Source organism: Rhipicephalus microplus, chromosome 1, assembly GCF_043290135.1.
Source record: "Rhipicephalus microplus isolate Deutch F79 chromosome 1, USDA_Rmic, whole genome shotgun sequence".
In the NCBI taxonomy this organism is placed as follows: Eukaryota; Metazoa; Arthropoda; class Arachnida; order Ixodida; family Ixodidae; genus Rhipicephalus; species Rhipicephalus microplus.
Genome location: NC_134700.1, coordinates 208,114,424 through 208,140,509, shown reverse-complemented (window position 1 = coordinate 208,140,509; position 26,086 = coordinate 208,114,424). Strand labels below are relative to the sequence as shown.

The following is a 26,086-nucleotide window of genomic DNA, read 5'->3' as shown; positions in this document are numbered from 1 at the left end:
GTGCGTATGCTGGGCAGTCACAAAATATGTGTTCAAGTGTTTCTGGCACATCACAGTGTTCACAATTAGGACCTGTGTCACTGGGGCCGAAGATATGTCCGTAGCGTCTTGTGTACGCCACACCAAGACGAATGCGGTGGATCGTACTTGCGATGTGCCGCTTTAATTTAGGGGGCATGCGGAACCTCATATCCGGATCCCATTTGTGAAGTCGCCGGTGTCGCCGTTCCGGTTTAGTCCAGTGCTGAATTGTGTAGCTGCGCATCACGCAGCGAAGCACGGCGTTCATGTCAGCTCGTGAAAATGCAATGCGTACTTCAAGGGCACTGTTTAGGGCATTTTTAGGTTCAGCGTCTGTGTAATCTCGACAGAAAGGTTAGTGTCATTTTGTTGGTACACTTGTCATTTGCTCTTGGTATCAGTTAAATGGCCACTCGCTAGGGCCCATAACAAATTTTAGTTAAACCATGGAAGTTGTAGGTCCGATGAAGAGCATTGTCACAAATTCTTTTTTCATTTGATTTCAGTACGAACTGAGAAAACTTTTTTTTTTGAAGCGGCGGGAAAGGAATATGCGTCGAGGCGAGCTCGAAACACTTAGGCGGAAATGTTGTAGGCCCGTGTACTCAGATTTGGGTGCACGTTAAAGAACCCCAGGTGGTCGAAATTTCCGTAGCCCTCCACTAAGGCGTCTCTCATAATCATATGGTGGTTTTGGGACGTTAAACCCCACATATCGATCGAGCTTGAAACCCTTGCCACTCGCCCCACGTAGCCTTCGCAAGCCAAATCTCTGTCCTACTCTCTCTGGCATCCGACCGAGAGGTTACTTGCGCATGACGTGCCCGAACAAGCCCAACCCCCGAGCACGCGAGCAGAGTTGTTTTGTTGACCATCGTTTTTTTTTGGTGGTCTACGGACTGTGTTTTCGGAATGATTTGAAAATGCTGGCTTAGCCGAGGTAGGATAGGTGATCATAATAAGTGCTCGAATGCGCAGGATCATTTATTAGGAGCGAAGCTCCTTAAGGCGTGGGCTGTGCGTCCCCTGTATGTAGCCACCTCTCGTTCAGTTCTAAGTATTACGCTAGCCACCGCCCGATCTAAAGGGTACAGCCATATCCATCCATCCATCCATCCGTCCGTCCATCCGTCCGTCCGTCCGTCCGTCCAAAAGATGCAAGATGTTATAAACTAGACGGCGGTACGTGTAGTTGATTATGAAAGATGCGAGGTGTTATAAAATAGGAATGATGCCACATATGGCGCGTGTCATCGTTCGATATAGTGCGGCGACGTACGCTAGGGGGAGCGTTGCAATAAAATCGAGTGGGCAAAATGTACGGAGGATTCATGGTTTACCAGGTTTACCTCCGGAGCTTCGCCCACTCATCATCATTCACTTCGTGGATATGGCGGCATTTTTTTATTTTCTAGGACAGGCGTCTGCTTGATGCGCTAACCGCGCAGACCAAGAAACCTTCTTGGGGGGGAAACGAACGCACGCGAAACGCAGGTACATGAGCCCAGGGGTTGATTAGCCCCGCCTCTCGTTGGAATTCAAAGGGGAAAAATTGAAAATACGCGCGCATTTCCTTTTTTGTGTTTCATTACTTATCTCAAGCTCTATTATCTATTCAAGCAACAAAATACATTTCGTGGTATAAATTTTCGCCATATCACGTGCTGCTGTTCGCAACGTTAGAGCGCAGTCGTCTACGTAGAGGAACAACACGACAGCACTGCCGTGTACGTGGAGCAATTCCTACGTGTACATCATTCCCTCAATCTCTGGGCGCGGTTCCGCGAGAGGAAGGGAGAGCAGCGCGCATCTTGAAATTCGGCCCATTTCCGAGGTGTGTAGCATTGCAAATTTTGGCAGGCGTGATCGTGAATGCTTCAGGAACGCATTGTGCTTGCCAGCTCAGAATTATCAGACCTGGCAAGTGCCCCTTCAAGGCTGGCATTTTGAACTGACTCCTAGCTACATCTTGCTTTGGACTGCGTACATCAGCTCATCGTTCTCCTTGCACGGTGTTTATTCAAGATAGAAATTCAAGCGCCGGGAAAGTAGTATTGAGTCACAGAAGGGCTTTTAGCTTCTATGGTACCCTACAAACATGCCCATAGACGCCTTAGGCTATGATCGGACACGTCAAGGGGCGTGTTTAGAAAAAGTGGTTAATGACTTGGAGTACTTGGTACTCTACTATGGGAGAGCTGAAAGCTGTCCCTTATGCCTCACACACCGGTGGGGGGGGGGGGTTGAAAAAGTGGGTAAAAATTCACAGTACAGGGTACTCTACTATGGGAGAGCTTAAAGCCGTCCCGTGGAGCGCTGGTCACTGCGCACAACGACTCAACGCCGCGAATTGCATGTCATAGCGGCTAGACAGCCAAAGCTGAACGTAATTAGATGTATTATATCATTGCAGTACCACTTCAAGTGCACAAGTGACTGCCTTCGTCTACTGCGTTATTATTCGAAGGGAAACGAACGCTGCTTATGCGCCCTCGCTGTAACGATTGCGGACATTTGAAAGCACAATTCCTTTAGTGAACAGAAATATTGCGTTTGACTTTTCGCGTTTCAAAATTGTCAGCCTCTTCTGATTTTTCTAGGTTCTTGTGCCCAGATGTCTTCCTATAAGTGGCACTTGCTGTCGCGCAGCTGCACGAACCCCAAGTGCCTGAAGCATGCGCGCACTGGTCGGTCACAGCAATCTCTGTCGCTTTTAAAGGCTTATGCCTTATCAAAAGCGATAACTGACCATCGGCGTCCCGTGTAGTCGGCATTAATACGAGTGATGCAAAACATCCTCACCACGTAACGTGACATCAACGGCGTCATGATTAAGTTGAAAATGTTGTTGATCTGAGATGGCATCCCATTATGAATTTATGAGATCACGTGGCACCGTGTGACGTCACGCCATATTACGTGGAGTTGAATTATGACGTCATCACACGACGCCATTGCTTTGCCAAAGCCGAGCCAATCACGAAGACAGTGTAAAACAAGGTGAGGTGCAGATAGCGTGCATTACCTATGATTCTGGAGGTGGCATAAAACTACGTTAGGTGCAGGTAGCCCATTTCGGTAATCTCGATCCCAGAGTTCTCTTTTGCAGAACATACATTTTTACAGCACGAAAAGAAGGCTTAATCTGCATGTGTATTGCTACCGTATCAGAATCATTGCAAGCGTGTACGTTTTGTCCTGTCCCCCTGATGGGCTCAACTGCACTTATGAATACACTGCCACGAGGAAACTGATCCTAAGGCGAACATTTCGGAGATACAGCAGTGTATCTCGGAAATGCGCCTCGAGTGTCCATATAACATCCATCATAGTGGATCTTTCTTGCACTGTTTTTTTTGTCGAGAGAAACATGTATACCAACCGGCTCAACGGTTTTTCGCACTGTTAATCTGCTATCGTGAGCAATTCGAGTGTGAACGCGCGAGTACGTGGCGAATAGCCTTGCACCCTACATCGGCCGATTCGCAGCGGCCGTCCTCGGAAGCGAAGTCAAAAGGGCGGCACCCTCCTGGTAGCTGTTGGCACCCCTGCTTCGGTATCGTTGCTGCAAAATGGCGGCCTATAGCGCTTTAGTGGTTGCCAGCGGTGACATTAGGGAGTTTTAGTATACCGTTTGCAAGCGCGGCGGGCGTTGCGGGCGTAGCGGGCGCCATGTCGAGTTTTAGAATAGCGTTTGCCCTGCTGCGAACCGCAACGCATGATCGCAGCGACACCGTAGCCTCGAAACAAGCGCTTGTGGGCCACATGCGGGCCGCCATCACCATGTGCACCCGTATATTTTCGAAACCAGCGCTTGCGGGCCACGTGCGGGCCGCCATTACCACACGCAATTTCGGATTTTTTGCGTGCGGTCCGCGAACGCGAACGCCGACTCGCGTTACGACGCATGCGCAGTGGCAGCGACCACACCGCAAGGGCTCGCGGTGCGCTATTCTAAAGCTCCCCATTAACTCAGATAACACGCACAGGCACCCCCAATAACCCACCAGGCTATGTAGTGGCTGAGATTACAGCTGTGACGCAGGCTGCCGGGATGCCATGTCTGTATTATATATACGTGATGTTGGCTGCGCATTTTGATACTCGTCTTCCACTCTCTTTGTTTTATTGCGATCACGATTATATGCACACTCCCGGCTGGATTTTGCCCCCGCCGGCGTCGTCGTCATTCACCGCATATGTATACGCATCAATATATATAAAAACGCAAGAAATATGATCCAGAAGAAGACTCCGACGCGCGGAGTCGAAAGTCCGACCTCGGACCTGTGAGTGCGAGGAGTCAGCCACTGAGCCACGAAGGAGCACCTCCTTCAACGTTTAAATGTGAAGATATCTATATCTACCATTTATCCTTGCCGTTGGCCATCTCGGAAGGAACTATCGTGTTTTCAGAAATGCAAGCGAGATATCGCAATGAGCGGGCGTCGCCTAGGGAGCCTACATGACCGCTTCCTAGTGTCGCCAGATCGTCACGATGCGGCGGCGCGCGCTCTCATCTCCCACGCGTACTTTGCCGCGTGGAGAGGCGACACTAACGCGTGCGCTCGCTTATCTCGCGGTGGGAACAATCGTACGCCTTGGGCTTTCACTGGAACGATTCTGTTGCAGTTACCGGGTGCGCTAAGGTCACCGCACTCATTCCACAGTCTTCGTTTGCTAAAAGAGCGTGCTTTTCAGGCACAGCGAAGTAACAACTGAGACGCTTATTCGCGTTTGTACGTTTCGTGCGCCATCTGAGCGTGAAAAAATGGCAGCATATCCACGGGGTGAATGATGGAGAGTGGGGCGGAGCATCCGTCCGTCCATTCGTTCTTGCTTCCGCCCGTCAATCTGCCCGGCCGTGCGTGCGTCGGTCCCTGCGTTCGTCCATGCATCTGCCCCTGCGTCCATCCGTCCATGTAGCCATCCGTGTGTCCGTCCATGCATCTGTCTGTGTGTCCATTCGTACATCTACTCAACACTCCATTGGCATGTACTTTGAGCACTATCTGACAAGAGTTGCTACATTATACTCGCTTGGCATAACCTCCTTGGTTTTAGAAAGGTTTAGCGAGCGTTAAGCCGCAGTGCCATAAATACAGTGAACTAGAATATACCATGAACTCGAGGTGGTTAAAGGTGGGAAGTGGACCTGAAGCGCAAGCCGTAAGAAAGTGTGCGTGTGCCACCTCTCGTTTAGTCCTTGGAATGTTGGTTGGATGGCGGTGCTTCTATATGAGGAATATATAATGAAAAGATGCGAGATGGTGGTATTTGGAGTGTTGAATAGATGGACGAACGGACACACACAGATGCATGGATGGACGCGCGGATGGCTGCATAGACGCATGAACGCATGGACGGATGCAGGGGCGGATGCATGGACAAACGCAGGGACGGACGCACAGATGGACGTAGGGACGCACGAACAGAAGCACGCACGGACGGGTGGATGGACGTACGGTCGGTCACACAGACGGACGCATGGACGGACGGAAGCAAGAACGAATGAACGGATGGATGCTTCAACCCACTCTCCATCATTCACTCCGTGGATATGCTGCCATTTTTTTTATTGTTCAACAACGCACAGGAGAAATCTCCCACCGGCACCACCTTGCAGGTAAAAACGTAAGACTGGTTACGCACTACGACGAGGGATGAACGGGGGCCGCTTTAAGGATCTTCGCCCCTAAAACGTGGGGCACGTTTCGATCTGCTTGCCATTCTTCACAAGGTCTTTCAATTTGTTGCCACCGGGTTCGTTGCTTCGCCTTTGCGGCAATGCTAAGACTTTTTTCGTGAATTTTTCTTCGTGATGTTATCGCCAGTGGCAGATTCCACGCCATTATCTGCCGTTCGCCCTCAAACGCTAGCGAAAAAAAGAGTGCCAACAAACTATAGAACAGCGCCCCTCTTTTCCCCTCCAGTTTCGGCAACGCTATCCACGTATCACGTTATCTCAATTTTGGGGCTATTTGCCACGCGCTCACGTGTTCGAGCTCATATTGCTCACTATATCACGCGCTTATGTGAACGCCACGCAGACATTTCAGTGCATAACAACTCTGCTGGTATGTGCAGGCGAATAAATGGTGCAGTCAAGGTGTGGAGCTCCTGGCCACATTGGATATTGAACGCTGCTCGTCGCCGGAGTTTGCTCGCTCGGCTCTTCAAGACCTGGACACGTTCCTCAACAGTTCTAGTGAGTTCAAGCTGGGTGATCCACGCGAGTTTCACCGCTTCTTCAAGGACTTCATCAACAGTGACTCGAAGCCACTCCTGCAGCAGGTACGCGTCTTTACCACTGTTTATGTCCTCCGCACGTGCATCTAAGCGAGTGAAAGCTTATTGGTTGCGGTTCACCTAATGCGACTTCAGGCAGCTCTCAAGAAAAATATAAGTAACCAAGGATGAATGTTCTTAAACATCAATTTCACTCCATGTTAAAATGCACCCCTTCATTATCTCATTTTGTGAAAAATGAGGCATCCGCTTAGTCAGTTATTCAAAAGTTATGAGACTGCAGCTGCACCCTGTTCAGATTCAGAAGGACAATAGTAAATACAGTAATTAGTAATGACCTTAGTAATTATTGTGCTTATAGTCCTTTCTATTGAATAATAGTTATGTTCTACCTTTTAAGCATAGTGCTGCACTGTGTTAGATGTAATCATGAGCATATCACATGAGAACCATTTTGCTAATAGTGATATTGTGACTGTAGGAGTGTTGGCTTAGTGTGCGCGCGCACGCTCTGCCTCAAAGTGTGGCTGGAATTTCAGCCTTTTCAATTTCCTGTTCATTTTACAAGGGCCTGTTATTGAACTTTATATAATACAGACTAAGGTCGATACATAATTGAAACGAGATTTCATTGCAAATCTTACAGGTCTTGAAAAGGGTGGACGACGTTAAGCTGATGTGCGAGAACAAGCAGGCGAGTCTTCGCAAGTTGGTCACCCGACAGGTCAGGCCTGTGCAAGCCGTTGCCCCAGAGCCTTCCGCAGTTCAAGATTCACTGGCTTACGATGCTGAAGCGCGCCTCTATCCTTCCAAAAAGGCAGCTCCGAAGGTGCTCCGCTCTCACTAGGCGCGGCTAGCTTTGTCGTCGATGTTGGTTTCTTCGCTGTGATCTGTAACGTCCTCGGCTTTGTACAAATAGCGCAGTAGATTTACTTTTATCGCAATTTGCCATCAGCTGGTTACTACTAAGTCACTTTCGTGTGTATGTATGACACTTAAGGTTGAAGATGTACAATGGTTTCGAGTGCAGAGCGTTTTGAATGTGTCGGTATTTTTGTCCCATGTCCAGGTTACTGGCAATGCTAGGGGAGAAAAATATGCCTTCATTAATTTGTCTATGCGTAGGTGATAGTACAAACGTCGTACGGGACAGTAAGATCAGTCTGCGTCCCTGAAGAACATTGTAGACGGGATAGCGTAAGAACGAATCTCTTAATTGAATTCCGCGCCCTCAATTGGCCTAGTTGGCTCAGCACGATGACAATGGGAATTCGCTTCAGAGACGCGGAAGAGAGGATGCGACAGGACCGTGTCTTGTCTCTGTCGGAGTCTCCTAAGCACGGTCCTATCGTCTTATGGGTATTTGAACATGGTTTTCAATGTCAAAAGATAGTTCAGACTCCTTTTTGAGGTGCCTTGGCATGCAGAATATTGCCGATTTCTTGATGCTATGGCATTGAAATTGCAGCTGTCGCACTTTGAAAACGAAAGCATTACGGAGAGAAAAAATGTGCAATTTGTCTCAGTGCCGTCACGAATGCTGTTGCTTCACTTGCACAGGTACAACAACGTAATCATGGTACTATTTGTTTTATTTTTGTCTCTAATAATACCCACGCGTAGCATTAGCAGTGCAGCCTCACCACAGTAAAAATAAGCACCACCTATTGTCTCGCAAGGGCAGGCTGAGGAGAAGGTGACATGAAGCAATGAGAAACCTCACACCACATTTTAACGCACCATGATGGCCACATTCTACAGATAGAATAAAACTACTGTGTTCTATTTTGATCGTTGTGAAAACACAGGCAAGCTGCTGTTGGCTGATTTTTTACTGCCACAATTATACCTGTCGAATGACTTCTCATATACATGAAGATATCAGCAGTAACAGTCTTATTGGCCATTGGCTGTATTTAGAGTTTGGATAGAGTTGTGAAATGTTCTTTTGTATCGCATATATTTTCTGCTTGCGAGCCAAATGGGGGCAGGAATAGAGCTTTCAGGTAGATAATCTGTGCTTTGTGGTTGAGCATATGGTGAAGCGTCCACGATCTTTAGTTGTTTTTAGTGCAATGTACTGCATCTTACGTTATGCACTGTGCCGACGTATGTGCATGAAGCTGTTGCTATTTTGTAGTGAGAATTTTTAGTTTCTCATTCATCGCATTGCACTTTTGTTTGTTATACATGCATTTTGAAGTGATTTTATTTTTTATTTCCGTTATTTGCATTGTTTGTTTTGCATGATCATTTTTATTTTAGCATAGGATGTTTGTAGCCTAGACAGTGCTTTTTATCCAGGCATTATTTTGTGCAAAACAGGCCTTTGAATATACTTTTATATAGATATTTTTCTACACATCTGTTGAAATGCTGAATCTCATCATCAGGCCATTGCTCACTGCATCAAGTCTCTATATCACAACCGTATGATTTGTAACTAATCGATGCATGACGACATATGTGTAGGATGTAAGCTTTTAAAATATTGTGCCTAGATTCTGCCCCGAGTTTCTTTCGAAGTACTGGGCTTGCTTTTTGAAGTCAATAAAGATTGTGATGGTGGTGGCACACGTCACTAAACTCTGTGCATGTTGCTTGTCTTATTTTGTTTTTGTTTGGTTCTTCCTTTTTGAAACGCACGGAAACTTTTACAGCACATTTCTTCCTTTCCCTTTTGATAGGCAGGGGTGAAGCAGCCTTGGAAGCAGGAGGCAAAGTTGTCTCTACCAATGTTGAACCTTTGTTTGAACATTTCCTCAATGGCATTATAATAACTTTTTTATTGTATTTAAGGAAGTATTAAGAAGATACTGCACAGATTTTGAAATGGAATCGTACAGTTGATTTGTCCTATGTTGCTTTAGAGCCTTTTTTTATGGGTGAGTACTACCGCTTTACTTGTTTTGCTACTTGCAAAATCTATGGCAATCGTACTAATGTTCTGCACTGAGCAAGAAAACATAAACGTATGCACTTCTGCTTCCAATGATGCATTGTGCCTGAATGGAATGTCCTTGCAACATGAGGCATCTTGAACACTTTTTCCTGTGCCATGCATATGCCAATTTTGCATGTTTGTTTGCTAACAGGCATGTTTTCAGTGACTAACAGTGCAAGATGTTATTCAGTGAAGGAACACTAACCTTATTAACCATGCACATTTGCAGCGTTTAACAATTTTCGTGCCAGCTTTTATTGTGTTGCTTTGTAATGATGGGCCTACCGCGTCCTGCGTCTTTTGAATTGGACACCTACTTTCAGACTAATCTCTACTCTTACTGATATGTTCAGGTCAAGTGGCCCAGCTATATGAATGAATTCTCGACCGTGCAAAAGTTTAACATGATGGTTGTCGCTTCAGTGCAAGAAAAAGCTTCTTGATTGCAGTTGGATAACTATGCTTGAGCATTAATTTGTAGCCTTTCAAGTGCAATGCTTTATGTGTGGTCATGCTTTCTCTGTGTGCAGCACGTAGAAGTTTGCTTTGCTCAAAATGAGGGAGTGGACTCTGGCCTGCAGTCTCTGGAAATACTCCAGGACAAAAAAGGGTGAATGATTTGATTTGCTTGTTGAGCTCAAGTTCAATCTTTTTGTGAAAAGGCAAGATCCGATTTGGTACTGTTTTCTTTGGAGTGTTATAATGCCCACAACGGTAGCTCAATAGCTATGTCATTGTGATACTGAGGGTGTGTTTGATCGCAACCTGATTTTGATTTGAGTAGACTATGAAAAAAAAAACCTCGCCTGATTAGATACGGTTTCTTGGACCTTAAGGAACCTGTATCTTCGCAGATATTTATCGCTAGCATAACACTCTTGTATGAACCAATTCTGGAAATTGTTTCTCTCTGAAGACCTTAACGCACGCACAGTTTTTTGTGGCAAAGAAGCTGTGCATTGTCACTGAAGACCAAAGTAAACCAGGCAGTACAGGCAGCGCACCACGTAGTACAAAACGCCTGTGTTGTGAAGCGTCGACTGACACGCACATCGCTGGAGACGCAAGTTTTGCGTAGACATTAAACTGATTACACCATTGCACCTGGCAGGGAAATCTTCTTTTCAGACGAGATTCTGCTATTGGTATTAAGGTAACAGGCTTATCAGTTGCGTGAAAATGCGTTCAAGAACAGCGAGGATTGCGAAATTCCTGAGGCAGCAGATCGTCTTGTGCGTCTGTGCGTGATATGCGGGTTATAAATAGACCTTCCGTCATAATTTATTCAACTTTTACACGAACATCTGTTATTGGGACCTTGATTAGATCAGTGTCACGAATGCGAATTTTTCAAAGTTCCCATAAATTTTCTTCACCAAAACAGACTGCATATAATATTGTTGGGGTTTAACCATCCAAAGCCACGATATTATATGAGATACGCCGTATTGGGGAGCTCCGGAAATTTTGAAGAAATATCAGCAGTCATGCAGACACTGCGGATTTAGGAAGTTGACGAAGCATATATAAACACCCTGGAAGAAATCTACGGAGGATCAACTGCTACCATAGTGCTTCATAAATAAAGCAATAGAATACCAATCGGGAAGGGTGTAAGGCAGGGGGATACAATCTTCCAAATGCTATTTACCGCGTGCTTACAGCAGGTTTTCAGAGGCCTAGAATGGAAACAGTGAGGCATAAGAGTTAATGAAGAGTACCTTAGTAACTTGCGCTTCGCCGATGACATTGCATTGCTGAGTAACTCAGGGGACGAATTGCAACTCATGATTACGGAGTTGGACAAGGAGAGCAGAAAAGTAGGTCTTAAAATTAATCTGCAGAAAACAAGTGATGTACAGCAACCTCGGAAGAGAACAGCGCTTCGAGATAGGTCATTGTGCACTTGAAGTTGTAAAAGACTGTCCACTTAGGACAGGTAATAACGGCGGAGCCAAACCACGAGACTGAAGTAACTTGAAGAATAAGAATGGGGTGAAGCACATTTGGCAATCACTCTCAAATCATGACAGGTAGATTGCCACTCTCCTCAAAAGAAAGGTATATAACAGCTACATCTTGCCGGTACTTAGCTACGGAGCAGAAACCTGGAGACTTACAAAGAGGGTTCAGCCTAAATTGAGGACCATGCAGCGAGCAATGGAAAGGAAAAATGGTAGATGTAACCATGAAAGACAAGAAGAGAGCATAGTTGATCAGAGAACAAACCGGGGTTAAGGATATCATAGTTAAAATCACGAATAGGAAATTGACATGGGCCGGGCATGCAGCACGTAGACAGTATAACCGCTAGTCATTAAGGGTAACTAACTGGATTCCTAGAGAAGGCAAGCGGGTTAGAGGGAGACAGAAGGTTAGGTGGGTAGATGAGATTAAGAAGTTTGCGGGTATAAATTGGCAGCAGCAAGCACATGACCGAGTTGACTGGCGGAACATGGGAGAGGCCTTTGTCCTGCAGTGGACGTAGTCAGGCTGATGATGATGATGATGATGATTATGAAGATGACGCAAACTGATTACGAGTGTCCCCAGTCTTCCGACTTCCTCGCAACGTACGCGTGCTTCGGGATCGAAAGAAGAGACCCTCACAGTAATTAACCACTGGCAGGAGCGACTAGAAGACTTGAGGCGCCAGAAGTGAAACTCTGGCGCGTACAGCAAGATTGACGCTTCGCTGCGACGGAACAGCTACGAGCGGGGGCCATCATATATGAAATCTAAGATTATGAATATCACTAAGCGGTACAGGCAAGTGAAACTCTATCGAATGATGGAATTATTAAATTACTCTTGCAGTTTCTTTCGAAGTTTTTGACGTTCCACGTTCCAACGGTTTTTGCACGAATAACATTAGTGATAAAGGCTTCTATAGAAATACCGTACCCCAAGTTTTATCAATGGCATGTTTTACGGCACGCAGCGCCACCTGGTGAATTTCATTTGACCTATGCTCTAACTGGATTAGCCTTGGCCGTGTAGCAGCGGTCATAAAGTTGATAGCGATCAAGAAAACCGATCCGGACCACCCTAATCGCGACTAAAAGTGCCCGTGTGACACCGGTATTAAACTATCACCACCGTACTAATGCGTATATTACACGTATGACGCCATCCATCAAAAAGGCAAAAATGTGGTCCACTCTCACCATCATGGCTACGTGAGCGACGCTGGCTGACACTCCCAGGTTTGCATGCACATAAAAATACCCGATAAGTAGGTGGGGGGGGGGGTGCTGCCGCTACTACTTAATTTTATTACTAAGAGCATCGTAATAGTAATAGGACGTATCCGCTGTATCGCGGGTGTATATGCCCAAGATGCCATAATTAAATGAAGTTTCACGACAACGATTTTCACAAAGTTCTTTTTATGCCTCGTCATTCATTTCCACATAACTCTAATGCCACTAAGTCAGGATTGACAAATGGGGCGTCAGTGCACTGCAAGTAAGTTTAGCTCTTGAGCACGTCGCCAGAGTATTTGTTTGTAAAGGTGCCTCAAGGTTTGCCCATTTTCTGTTTCTTCTACAAGTGGTCATGTTTTTGTTTCGATCCAAGTTAAAAAGCCTCTACACCATTCTGAATTCAAATATGGAAGAACCTCATTGTCACCTTCACCCCTGTTTCTATATGCAGGTGTTATCTCCTCCTCGCAACTTACATCTTCATAATACATGCGCAAATGCGAGCACTAAGCGTAGAACCTATCAAGATTCAGCTCGTTCAGCTACAAGCTGTTATATCCACTTGCGCAGCCAAAGACGCACATTTTCTCATGACATAACGTGAACAGACTGCTGGATTCCCGAATTGGGCCAGAAAAACGGGAAACTCCAGCAGTGAATAGCGCACTGGTTTTCTGTACTCTCTTCGGTTGTTGTTCAAGTGTTCTTTAAAGAATCTTGTTCTGTGACGAGTTAGTGCAGCAGAACATGCATCATTTCTTTGTGTGTGTGTGTGTGTGTGTGTGTGTGTGTGTGTGTGTGTGTGTGTGTGTGTGTGTGTGTGTGCGTAACACACGTTTCTCTAAAAGACTTCTTTATTTGCACGTTTTAAGTGCCCTGAAAATTTTCAGGGGCCATCTGTCACACTTCTAGTAACACTATACACACGTACTGTCAATCAAAGCTTTAGACTTGTATTTATCTTTTCTCCTGAGTTTTAAGCACAACTTTTAACAAAGGAATAGATAGAAAAGCAGAGATACATTGGAGCTGACCAGAATGAAGGAAATCAGAAACAGGCCTACAGGAGCAGACAGTTTGCCGTTTGTCCCTGCCAATTTTTTAAACAACCGTTTCACACTCTTGCCCAACATGTGCAGAAACTTTATGATTAAGGTAAGCCGATTTGTGATCAAAATTTTGCGGACCGCGGGAGCACGTGTCTTTGCTGAACTCGAAGAAATGGACACAAAGACAAACAGACAAGAGATAGAGAGCACTATAGTCAAATACAACTTTAAAAAATCGCAGCATATTCATAGAGTGAATGATGACGAGTGGGGCGAAGTGTTCGTTCGTCCGTTCGTTCCTGCTTCCGTCCGTCCGCGCGTCCGCCCATGCGTTCGTGCAACCGTCCATGCGTCCGTCCATCCGCCCGTCCGTCTGTGCGTCCGTTCGTCCATTCGTCCATCCGTGCGTCTGTCCATCTGGCTCTCCGTCCGTCCCTCCATGCATCCGTCTGTGCGTCAATCTGTCCATAAGTTCGTGCGTTTGTCTATCTGTCTGTTCATGCATCCGTCCGTCCGAGCGTCCATCCCTCCATGTGTCCATCTGTCCGTTCATCCGCGCATCCGTATGTGCGTCTATCCATCCGTTCCTGCGTCTGTCTGTCTATCTAGCCATCCGTACATCCATGCGTCCGTTCATTTAGTGAACACTCCAAGCACCGCCATGTCGCATCTCTTCCTCTTATATTTATCGCATAGAACTTTCCAGCAGACATTCCAAACACTAAACGAGAGGTGGCTACCTTTTATTACTATTATTCTTATTATTACTACTACTGCTGCTACTACTACTACTACTACTACTACTACTACTACTACTACTACATAAATCACGGACGCACGACCCCCGGTAAAAGGAGCTTCGCCCCTTTAAAGGCACTGAATTTCTGTCCGCCTAATGGGTGACAATCTACAATAATGTAAAAATGATTTCAAAACTATCCATTGCTCAACACTTTGAAATTATGAACAAACCCTTTTTTCTATAGCAAAGCACCGCTCGTTTCGCGCCAGGATAAAAAGGGCGATCAATAAATCAATCAATCAATCAGTCAATCAGTCAATGAGGGATAAAGGAGGTTTGTGGGCGACAGGGTGCAGTGTTTTGTAGGGGTGAGGGAAGGGGATAAAATAAATGCTATCAAGATAAAGATAAAATAGACGGAGCACTTGCCGCACATGAGCGAAGACAGAGGAGAGAAGAGATAAGAAAAAATAACAGCATATCCGCGGTGTGCACGATGATGAGCGGGGCGAGCGTCCGTCCGTCCGTACGTCCATCTGTGCGACCGTTCTTGCGTCCATACGTCCGTCCGTGCACGCGTTCGCTTGTGCGTCCGTCCATTCGTGCGCCAGTCCGTTCATTAGTCCATACATGCATGCGTCCGTCCGTGCATCTGTCTGTCTTTCCATCTGTCCGTCCACACGCAACTTCCGCCATAAGCGCTGAGGGTTACGATGTGCGCCAACAAACAAATCTGAGTCTGACGCGACTCGCATCCGACCGCGACGCAGCTCGTCGGCATACCATTTTTTAGGGGCGAAGCTCCTCAAAGCGGCACCCGTTCGTCCCTCGTAGTAGTCGTAGTCGTAGTGTGTAACCAGTCTTACGTTTTGACCTGCAAGGTGGTGCCGGTGGGAGACTTCTCCTGTGCGTTTTGAACAATAAAAAATTCGCAGCGTGCGCGTTAAGTAAAAGCCGAATTCTCCTGTCTCTATTTCCCATTAGAAGCCATTGACATGTACATTGAGCACTATCTTACAAGAAAGGGTTGCTACGTTATACTCGCTGGGCATAACCTCCTTGGTTTTAGAAAGGTTTAGCGAGTATTGGGCCGCAGTGCCATGAATGCAGTGAACTAGTATATACCGTGAACTCAAGGTGGTTAAAGGTGGGACGTAGACACGAAGCGCAAGCCTTAAGAAAGTCTGCGTGTGCCACCCCTCATTTAGTCCTTGAAATGTCCGCTGGATGGCGCTGCTTTTATATGGGGAGTATATGATGAAAAGATGCGAGATGGTGGTACTTGGAGTGTTGAATAGATGGACGAACGGACACACAGACAGATGCATGGACGGACGCACGGATGGCTGCAGGGACGGATGGACGCATGGACGGACGCAGGGGCGGATGCATGGAAGAACGCAGGGATGGACGCACAGATGGACGTGCCGACGCACAAACAGACGACGCACGGACGGGTGTATGGACGCACGGACGGTCACACAGACGGACGCAAGAACGGATGGAAGCAAGAACGAATGGACGGACGGATGCTTCGCCCCACTCTCCATCATTCACTCCGTGGATATGCTGCCATTTTTTTTCTCGTTGCTTGACTGAGAACACACCATGCACCATTGAAAACCCAGCAGAAACTGCAGTAGGCATAGCGTCTTTTGCCTACCAATACAGTGCCACCGCAGTTTCGTGACGCAAGTCCGGTGGAATTCGTCTATAGACAGTTTCAAGGTCACAAGCGTTGTTCTCCAGAAAACTTCCGGTCACCTCATATACCGGCTCCTAACGTTTAAACTGGAGGCACGTTTTCAAAGTTCCTCCTAAATGAAAGGAAGATCTCTCTTAGGTTTTTGAGATAAAAAGGAACGTGCGTAAAGTTCAAGCGAATCTTTTGTTATTTTTAAGTAGCTCAGAAGAACAAATAACGGAAAGAAAGAGTAGAATATCAGCGGGCTGTAGTCTGAACCTCTTCTTGCCCACCGATGCTAGTTTGACACATCGGTGGGTGAAACTGGATATCATCAAGGGGCTTTGTTTGTAAAGAATGAGAGTGTGTACATACTAGTTTACTATAATCATGACACTACGACCCACTCCTCGCTAAACCTTGCTAAATCCAAGAAGGTTACGCCCAGCGAGTTTGACGTGGCAACTTTTTCTGGTCAGATAGTGCTCAAAGTGCGTCTTTCTGATACAAGTTTTTTTTAGTAGGCATCGAATTCAAGGCAAATTTCATGGAAGATTAAGACACCAATACTCGTCTCTAAGTTATTTCATAAGAAACAACTATCCTTTTATTTATGATTAACGTGCGCGGGATTCCTCATCAATTCAAAGGGGTGCACGCGCGCCGCTTCTCTAGTCCGGCCGTGGAGGTGGGTATACCTACTACTACGACTACAGCATTCATGGCGCACGCACGACCCACGGCATAGAAAGATTCGCCCCCAAAAATCCGCGGAATTTCCTCCTTCAAGGGGGATGCACACAAGCCTGCATGGATGGACGTGCTCTCCAGGCTGACGTCATGAGCAGGACGGCCCCTCGCAGAACATTGCCAAGTGGATGAAAGATGCTATTTCTATAGTCTAGTAGACAATCGGCTGCTGTGCTTTGGTCGCCTTGGCAGGATCTCTCTACACTTCTTCAGTTAAATGTGACTTCAATAACGTATTCACTAGGTATGCGCTTGAAAAGAATAAACGGTCCAAGACAGCTGTCAAGTTTAGGCACTGCAAAACAATGCTGTTGTTTCTATTTGTGACATTGACGAGTGCACATAGGGTCCGACAACCTTGAAATTTGAAAAAAAAGGTATTGGGTACAGCTGGTTTAATTCCGAGCGCAAGTGTTAGTGCTAGAGTTAGGACAAAACCAAGCTCTCTGGTTTATGCGATTAGTGAGGCTACACACATAGGCACTGCCGAGTTACTTTTTGCAAATGCCACAAGAAGCCTTAGATGCAAGGACAATCGTCTTGTTGTGAGGGGCATTTTAATGGCGCCTTCATTTTTAGATATGAACGAAGTGCATACATGTAGATGAATGTTTAAAAAAGGCTACGAAAGGAGCAATGTATTTGTACGTCATATTTTAGCTACGAAATAAAAGCACCTCTGCAGCGTCGGTTGTGGACGGGGCGTATTTGAACAGTTCGCATAGCAATCGTATGTGTTGTTTCCATGGTTCAATGAAAAAGACCGCACACTAAACAATATTTCATTTCTGCTTTCTGTTCTTTAGGCATGTCATGACCGAGCTCATTGAGACCGAGAAGACATACGTTCATGAGCTGTACAGCATTATACAGGTACGGTATATTTTTCATAGTCTTTGTAGAAGGTTTTTTTTTAAGGTAAACAAAACCATTTAGTGTGAGAAAATAAATTAGTAACGTATGAAACGAAACGTAAACGTTGCCTTCAAGTGAAGGAAAAATTATTGGTGCCAATCAAGTGAGAACTCGTATATTTATTTACCATGTTTTCTGTATTTTCTAGTCTGAATTGGAGGATCGAAGCACGTTCACGGAGAATTTTGCAGGAATTTCGCTTTTGCAGAGATTTGGCTGGCGTAGCCTACGTGGGGTGGGTGGCAACGGTGCTCACCTCGTTGCATCATGGTTTCGCGTCGCTTCAAAGTGTGCGTTTTCTCAGCTCGTAATGAACCCATAGAAAAACCTACGACGTAATGTTATTCATCAGGCACACAACTATATTCCCAGCGTCTAACTAAACTTTGTTATGTGACTATAGTTAGGGGTTCTTTTAAAACGCGAGCTTTCTGTAGCTATTGCGAATTTAGCCAATACAGAAGGCATTACCGGTGATTTCGCATTGAGCGAAGCATTGAAGTTCACCGCAACGTTTCAGTGCTACGCTGGCAAATAACTGAACGGGTAGAGTGAATTGTTGAGAAAGACACGAGGTTAAAAAAAAAGTTCCTGTGCACCTCTAGAAAATTGCTCATCTATTGTCCCCCACGGGAGTGTCGTAACCCGCATATATAGGCGTAGATTTAAAAAAAATTTAAAAAGAAACCTTATGACAATGTTGTTGTTTCATCAAAACAATTGTTGTTGTTTCATCAAAACGGCCATACGGCTACATTCTCCTATAGTGGAGTGCAAAGTCCTCTAACTCGTTACTTTTTCTAAACAGCACAGTCCACGGCTCCCAGATTCTGGACCTTTGCGTAATTTTTGTCGACATGGCTTCATGAAATGTGAGGCCCACGGGACGGTTCACTGCTCTCCCATAGTTGAGTAAATTGTTAAACACTTTTTTCTAAACAGACGTCTGCTGATTGCTATATGCGAAAATGTCAGTTCGCGATGTATATTTATAAACATGTGACAGCTGTATCCTTGCACACATATATTTGCTACGCATAATTATGCTCTGCACAAAGTGCAAATAACTTGTTTTCCTGAATATTACTCTTGTGATGGTCGCAACGACTGTGAAGGTACTGGGGCGCCTTTCTGCTCTCCCATAGTAAAATACCACGTACTCTAACCTGTTAAACTTTTCTCTACGCATCCTACGTACGCTTGCATTATTCTAGAAACGCGGACATCCCTGTATGAAAAAAACAAAACAATTTCAGCTTTTTTTTTACTAGCTTAAAGTTGTGCCATGGCCCAGTACAGTATAGTATTGTAAACATTGCTTTTGAAACGCGTAAGCATCTGTACTAATCACCACGAATAAATCAATTATAAAACCAAATATAATTTATTGGCAGCGCTGCATTTCGAACCTATAGGGCTGCACCTTTCAAAGCGTAGAGTCTTGCGCGGTTTGCTGCCCCGCCGCGGTGGTCTAGTGGCTAAGGTACTCGGCTGCTGACTCGCAGGTCGCGGGTTCGATTCCCGGCTGCGGCGGCTGCATTTCCGATGGAGGCGGAAATGTTGTAGGCCCGTGTACTCAGATTTGGGTGCACGTTAAAGAACCCCAGGTGGTCAAAATTTCCGGAGCCCTCCACTACGGCGTCTCTCATAATCAAATGGTGGTTTTGGGACGTTAAACCCCACAAATCAATCAATCAATTGCGCGGTTTGCTGCTCGCGCGGGCCTAGAGAATGTGGATAGGTCTGTAGAACCATATGAAAGCACTTTAGCGGCGATTTAAAAATAATAAAATGACACCATTTTCTGTTCAGTTATCGTCAAAATACTTAGTAATCCTAATGAAATAGAAATATGGCATTCGTGAGCATCTGTAACGTACTCGCAGATGCCGCGCTTCGCGACCATCATACCGCGAGTTTGGCATGAAGTGTTCGCGAAGTCTATAGTTAGAGGAGCGCTCTAACACTTTAACACATAGTTGCTGACTGCATAACTCGTAGTGGCGCTCGCCAGAAGTATTTCGAGCGGAAATGACGACAGAAGGCGCAGGCCTGCGATTGGATAAATGTAACGTTTAATGTAATCGCGACATTGCATCAAGATAGGGATTACTATTGTATTTCTTTTTTCATTAGCATGGTTTTTCATTGAACGCGGTAGAGAATAAAGCTCTCTGACTTTTTCAGCTTGAAAATTGCAAAGTTGGTCAAATAATGCGCCGAACGCCACGGTGCTGGAGGAGACTAGGGAGACTAGAGGAAACGCGCCGGGGACACTTCAGGCGCTGTTGTTTCAAGAAACTTAAAAGAAAAAAAAAGCGGATCCCACGTACAGTGGGAATCGATGATATGCGAAGCAGGAATGAGGAAGGCTGATATGTCACTTTAAACTCGGGGGAACGAAAATATGCCATAAATGACTTTAATATGATAATTATCATGTTTTGACGTGTTATCTACCATCGTCGTTTATTCACGTCACGTGGTACCAAATTTGGTATATGTGAAGCTAGCGAAACGGCCACGAGCGCGCTATAAGCCTAGCATGTAGTCATGTTTTGCATGGCACGCATGTCACAATTATCATGTTTTGGACGGGTCATTTACCTTCGTCGTCTGTTCACGTCACGGTATACCAAATTTGGTATATGTGAAGCTAGCTAAATGGCCGTGAGGGCATCATGAGCGTGGCATGTAGTCATAGTTAAGATTGGGATGATAGATTAAATCCCAATAATTAAGATGGCTACGACGACACGTTGAAGGACCGGACAGGCCCGGTTGCTCACTTCCTGGCAAACTTCTGTTTATTTACGCACCGAAACTTATTTACAAACAAAGGCCAAGGCGGCCTCTGAACCGACCGCACAATAGGCACTGGGCTGTATTAACGCCTGTGTTACTTGCTGAGCCCTTCGCATACTTCACATATCGACACCAACTTCTCGATGTAGTATCCATCTTAGGTCAGAGTCGGCGCTAAGCACGACCTTTGTCCCCGTAGACACCTTCCTTCCGGCACACCCGGTGCAATAAATCTTGGTTTTTCCCGCATCGCGGTCCGGAAATTCGACGATGGATCTTCGAAACTACGTGCTACATTTTCGAATTTTTTTTAGACTGAGCTGGCCATGATTTGCCATGTAAAGCAACGTCCCCTTGTAAACAACTGCTCCAAAATCGATAGTAAAGAAGTTAATAAAAACAATTTTGTAAGGTAATAATTTCTGAATGATCTATAGTGGCAAAATATTTCTGCCTCAGCCTGTCTGCGAAGACGGCAAGTGCATAAATTTCAGTTCCTTTTTTATTAAAAAATTTTGTACTGCTTAAAAAAACACACACCCGTATATATGTGCATATTAGTTACGCTGCTAGTTTACCACTTGTTGTAGTCCATAGTAGCGTACAACTATAAAAGGTAGCCGCATTTCATCCTTAAAGGGGGATGAATACCAGCCAGCACCAATGGAGGCGCACAACAGACCGGCTTCGAGCCGGATCGCCTATAGCTTCGCCAACCAGCTTATGAGTGGTGCTATTTATTTCATCAGGGCGAAAGCTTTATGCGTGGCATAAGCAAAGAAGTTTTCTAGATTTGGCGAAAGGTGACGATACTTCGCGAGACCTGCTGAAATTATGCGAGACCTGTCGAAACATCTGGAGATCATGTCGGTGGCGCCGGCGTGAACACGAGTGATGCAGAAAACTACAACAGAGTAATAGATGTTGGTCCAAAGTCACGTGACATGACCTCATGTAACACGACTCAGTCAATGATGCCACCCTGTCATGTCACTATGACTTCAGATCACTAGAATTTGTGACATCAGCGTGAAATGGCACATTAGGACATCATCACGCATCATCGTCACCTTTTAAGGGGCGCACCAATCGTGAAGGCTGTGCTAGACGTCGTAAGGTGTAAAAAGATTTCGAGAGAATTGGCATGGAGGGAGGGGGTATCAAAGCTTTAGAATAATCTAGAAAAATGAGAAAAAGAAGGTGGCTCTTACCTTCCAGTCGTCTTATGCATAAAACATCGTGAAACCTTTCAGGGACCCAATCGCCCTTTTGGTCATCTGGGCTTTGGTCATCTCGCCTGTCTCCTTGACTTGGATCCGACTGTAGATCACCTCTCTTTTCTTTCAGGGGTACAAGAAGGAAATGACGAACCCCGAAATGAAACACCTCGTGCCTCACTCCCTGTACGGGAAAGCCGATATTCTGTTTGGGAACATGGAGGCCCTCTACCAGTTCCACAACGAGTAAGTGTCGAGCTGCACTTGCAGTGCATTCTTTACGGGATGGCAAAGAAGGACTTTCAACTAACACTCCATCAAAATTCACGAACAACGGACCGTCAGGATGAGCTGTCCGCACTACATAACACTGCATCACAAGCAACATTTTACGAAAAAATTGCTCTATCTAATCATAAAGCGGAACCTTGAGTGTCTCAATAAAAGTAGCGTAAGATCACCATAAATCTCACTTCATTTGACGCAAATGCTAACGATTGCCTAAAGTACGCATACAGGCCATGACATGCCCGAGCAAAACTATAAGAGATCATTTATCACTTGCTTTGACAGCCACCCTTCGAGTGTCAGTTTACTTTAGCAATTGTATGATAGCGAGCTTACTCAATATGATGAAAAAAGTCCCAGATTTGCTGCAAAGGTGAAGCAATGAACGCGATACCAACAAATTGGAAGGTCACACGCAGAATGGCAAGCAGATTGAAACGTTCCCCGTATTTTTCATGCACAAATGACGCACTAAACGAACTCGCAGGTACAGATGAACGCGAATAAGCGTCTCAGCTGTTACTTCGCTGTGCCTGAATCGCGCTCCCTTTTCGCAAAAGGAGGCTGTGCGACGATTGCAGTGACATTTGTGTGCTCGGTAATAACAGAATATTTTTGGTGAAAGCCCAAGGCCAGCCAAGACGTACGATTGTCCTCGCCGCGAGATAAGCGCGCGCGTGAGGTCCACCCTGCTCCATCTCCGTGCGGTAAAGTACGTGTGCGAGATGAGAGCGCGTGCCGCCGCATCGGAACGGTGTGGTGACGTGCGCTCATAGCGCCATTTTGCTGCTAATGCTGAAAACGCGATATTTCCCCCCGAGATGCTCGTCACCAGCAGAAAAAGGTATATATCAATAGCTTGCCGTTTGAACGTTAAAGAAAGTGCTTTTTTGTGGCTCAGGGGCTAACGCCTCACCCTCGCAATTCAGAGGTCACACGTTCTATTCTGCGCACCGGAGTCTTTTTCTAGATTATTTCTCTTTCTCTCTCTCTCTCTCTCTCTCTCTCTCTCTCTCTCTCTCTCTATATATATATATATATATATATATATATATATATATATATATATATATATATATATATATATATATATATATATATATATATATATATATATATGACGACGACGCGGACGTCGGCGCTGGCGGCAAAATACAGACGAGAGTGTCCATACAATTGCTATCGCAATAATACGCAAAATCACTTGAAAGCAGAGTTCGTGTCAAGATTTGCATACACCTACTTCACATTAAGCTGTGCAATGCGCACGTGATGGTTTTAATCTTGTTTTCACTTTAAGCTATTTATTTCCCGGCTTACACAAAGTCGTTCGTCCACACTTGTGTTGTGTGATTATTCTTTCTTCGTCCCGTTCTTGCGCTATTTTACCTCGCTATAATGTACCAACAGGCCCTTCAAGACATCCTTCTGCAATGTAGATTTGAATTTAGTTTCAACAGTATTGCGGTGTTGACTGCTTCTATGCGGAATCTTCGGGGGTTTTTGTGCCAAAATGAAACAGTGTATTCGACACGTTTTTAATGACCATTCAAAATTGCCGCATAATGACGTTCTATGCCGCCGTAGCTTTTCAACATGAATTTTATTCTTAATCGTTTATTTGATCCTTCAGCGTCTTCCTACAGGACCTTCAAAACTGCCGAAGCACTCCTGAGTTAGTGGGAACCTGTTTCGTTCAAAGGGTAAGCTTCCCCAGAGTTCTTTTTTCGACGTGGTGAGAGCGCTTTAATCTTTACACCAGTCAGCTAACGTGAACCGGTGTGTCGCTTGTGCTCTTTGCAGAAAGAAATTTTCCATAAATTGTACAGTGCGTATTGCATGAACAAACCAAAGTCTGAAGCACTGAGACTACAGTGTGCCAGTGATAACGCCTTCTTCAAGGTAAGCAACATGGTTGATCGTACGAGACATTATTTTTCATTGCCCCATAAGCGTCTGTCTTATCGCGAAAGGCAGGAAACCCTCTTATCCACGAAAGCACACAACAAGGTTAACCGAGACCATTGACACTGTATGAAACAGCTACTCTTAGCCCTCAAAATCTTAGGAAGTTGTCACTTGTGGTATATATACAAATATTTATGCCAAAACATAAGAATGAAGCTTTCGAGAGCGTACCGCTCCTTGATATCATTGAACAAACATTCTTTGTTTCATGCTAGTGTTTTTCGCAACAACCTATAAAATGAAGTGACTATGATGAGGCATAAAGGTTTTATTTTGTGTTCATTATAGGCATTGTACGTGATCAGGTAATTTCGAACCTCTGCGTGTTTTTAAGTAAAACCTATAGAATGTGACAAAAGCGGTAAGCCAATAATACACGATTGCCTTCACTTACATGCGCACATCATAACCTTGCCTGAGTATTTTTTTTGCATTAAAAATCTCATCAAAACTTTTTTTCAGTCGAACACCTTATTTAGCTGCAGAAAACATTTCATTGATAAATTGTGTTAACGCAGATTATAGCGTACACAGAAAAACAGAGCAATCAGACTGTAGCGAAGTCGAGTACCAGAAAACACATGGTACTCATTTTAAAACAGATTTTAAAATGAGGCATTCAAAAAACAAAAAACGAAACTAAGGGAAGTTTACACTGACATCATAATTCATTATAAAACTGTAAGTGTTAAAACTGGCTTTCGTAAAATGAGTCCTAAACCTTTTGATAACACATGTCTGACACTCACCTTAACCACCTTATTTTATTTTATGCCATATATTTAAGTAGGAATGAAGTGCAAAGACGAGGAAAAATGCGATTTTTGAAATTTCATGGCGAAAAATTCCTGCAATACTGACCAGTGCTTCTATGAAGTAGTGACTTTTTAGGCGCAGTAGAAAGCGTTTGAAAATGACCTAAAACGCACCTGTTCCTGTGATTGCACTCTGGCAACTCGACCTTCAGGTAGAGTTTTCTTTGAACACAACTTTTTGTCAGAAAAAGAACATTTTCTCTGTAATCACTGAAGCTATCAACTGAAAAATTTTGTGATTTCTTTTTGAATACTATGCACTTTTTATGAATCAAAATAGTGTTGTTGCCACTATAACTGCAATTTTTCACAAAAGTTTATCTTTAGAAAAGCGCCTTCAATTTTTAGTCATAAAACATTTATACTTTAACTAAAGAATGTTCATGCCTGCAAATAATATTCTGTTTCGAAGGATACCCTAGGCACATCTAATAACCAGAAGAGGTTTCATCATTTTACATGCCAAAGGTTCAGAAATTTTCCTTATAAATAAGAAAACTGTCAAATATTTCAGTTTTTATTTTCTTTAAAACAACTCAGTTTTTTCTACCCAAATTCAGAAACATATAGTGAAATTCTCATTTAAGCAACTTGCATAATTTTGCAAGGTTTGCTTTAAAAGTTACAGAGCCATGAGGTGTAGTAGACGCGCACCTGTCTGTGATATTCATCCCTCTTAAGCCCACTGGCACCGCAGAATTTTTGTATCTTCATAACTTTTTATTAGAAAACGAAACATGAATCATGTTCTTTTGCTATTACTTTCTCTGTATTTTTGGACGACTGCCTTTACATAAAAATAAATCGAGCGTGTGGGTCCTACTTAATACCGTAAACGAATCACAAAGCAATCTTTATGTTCCCTTGAGGCAACAGAGACAATATTAATATGCCGTGGAGTCAATTGGCGAGATGTCGTGAAGTTTTTAAGAAGCCGCACCATGCGATAGACACGTGACTTTAACGCATGCTAGAGGCAATGTTTCGCTTCAACATGCCCTCTTGTACTCAATATTTCTTCTTTTTCAGGCACTGTTACCTGCTGAAGCTTGTATTAAAACTTTTGTTCTGACCGTATACTCTGAAATGAGCCTTGGGCACTACAGCGTCGTTCTATTAAAAAGAATGCAATGAACACCCATTTTAAACGTGCTGTCGGAGCTAATTCACGTGATATTTACAGTTTGTTGTGTTCGCTCTTGAAGTATTACACTTGTTAAGGGGCAGTAACGCGGTAAAAGAAGAGAACAAGACAGTGCATTGCGCTCAAGTTATATACTTCTGCAGTAAAAGGGGGTTATATTCTGTAGTACGCAGACATGCTCTGGAGTGATTGACCACAATATAAAGCAATGAGAAAACGTTGTGCGACTTTCGATTGGAAACAAGGCATAACTTATTCAAACTGTTCAACCGAACGCGTTTTTCCGTTC

At 44.7% G+C, this 26,086-nt stretch overlaps 1 protein-coding gene across 5 annotated transcripts in view; it reads left to right on the top strand.

Moving 5' to 3' along the window:
- LOC142804441 (guanine nucleotide exchange factor DBS-like) overlaps positions 1–26,086 on the top strand; it is a 314,163-nt gene that overhangs the window by 260,073 nt on the left and 28,004 nt on the right. For all 5 annotated transcript variants that reach the window (XM_075891114.1, XM_075891113.1, XM_075891117.1 and 2 more), the window contains 7 exons: positions 6,109–6,315; positions 6,917–7,099; positions 9,745–9,824; positions 17,452–17,518; positions 21,713–21,828; positions 23,504–23,573; positions 23,674–23,772. In XM_075891114.1, the coding sequence (XP_075747229.1) occupies positions 6,109–6,315; positions 6,917–7,099; positions 9,745–9,824; positions 17,452–17,518; positions 21,713–21,828; positions 23,504–23,573; positions 23,674–23,772 (822 nt within the window). The remainder of the gene's footprint in view (positions 1–6,108; positions 6,316–6,916; positions 7,100–9,744; positions 9,825–17,451; positions 17,519–21,712; positions 21,829–23,503; positions 23,574–23,673; positions 23,773–26,086) is intronic.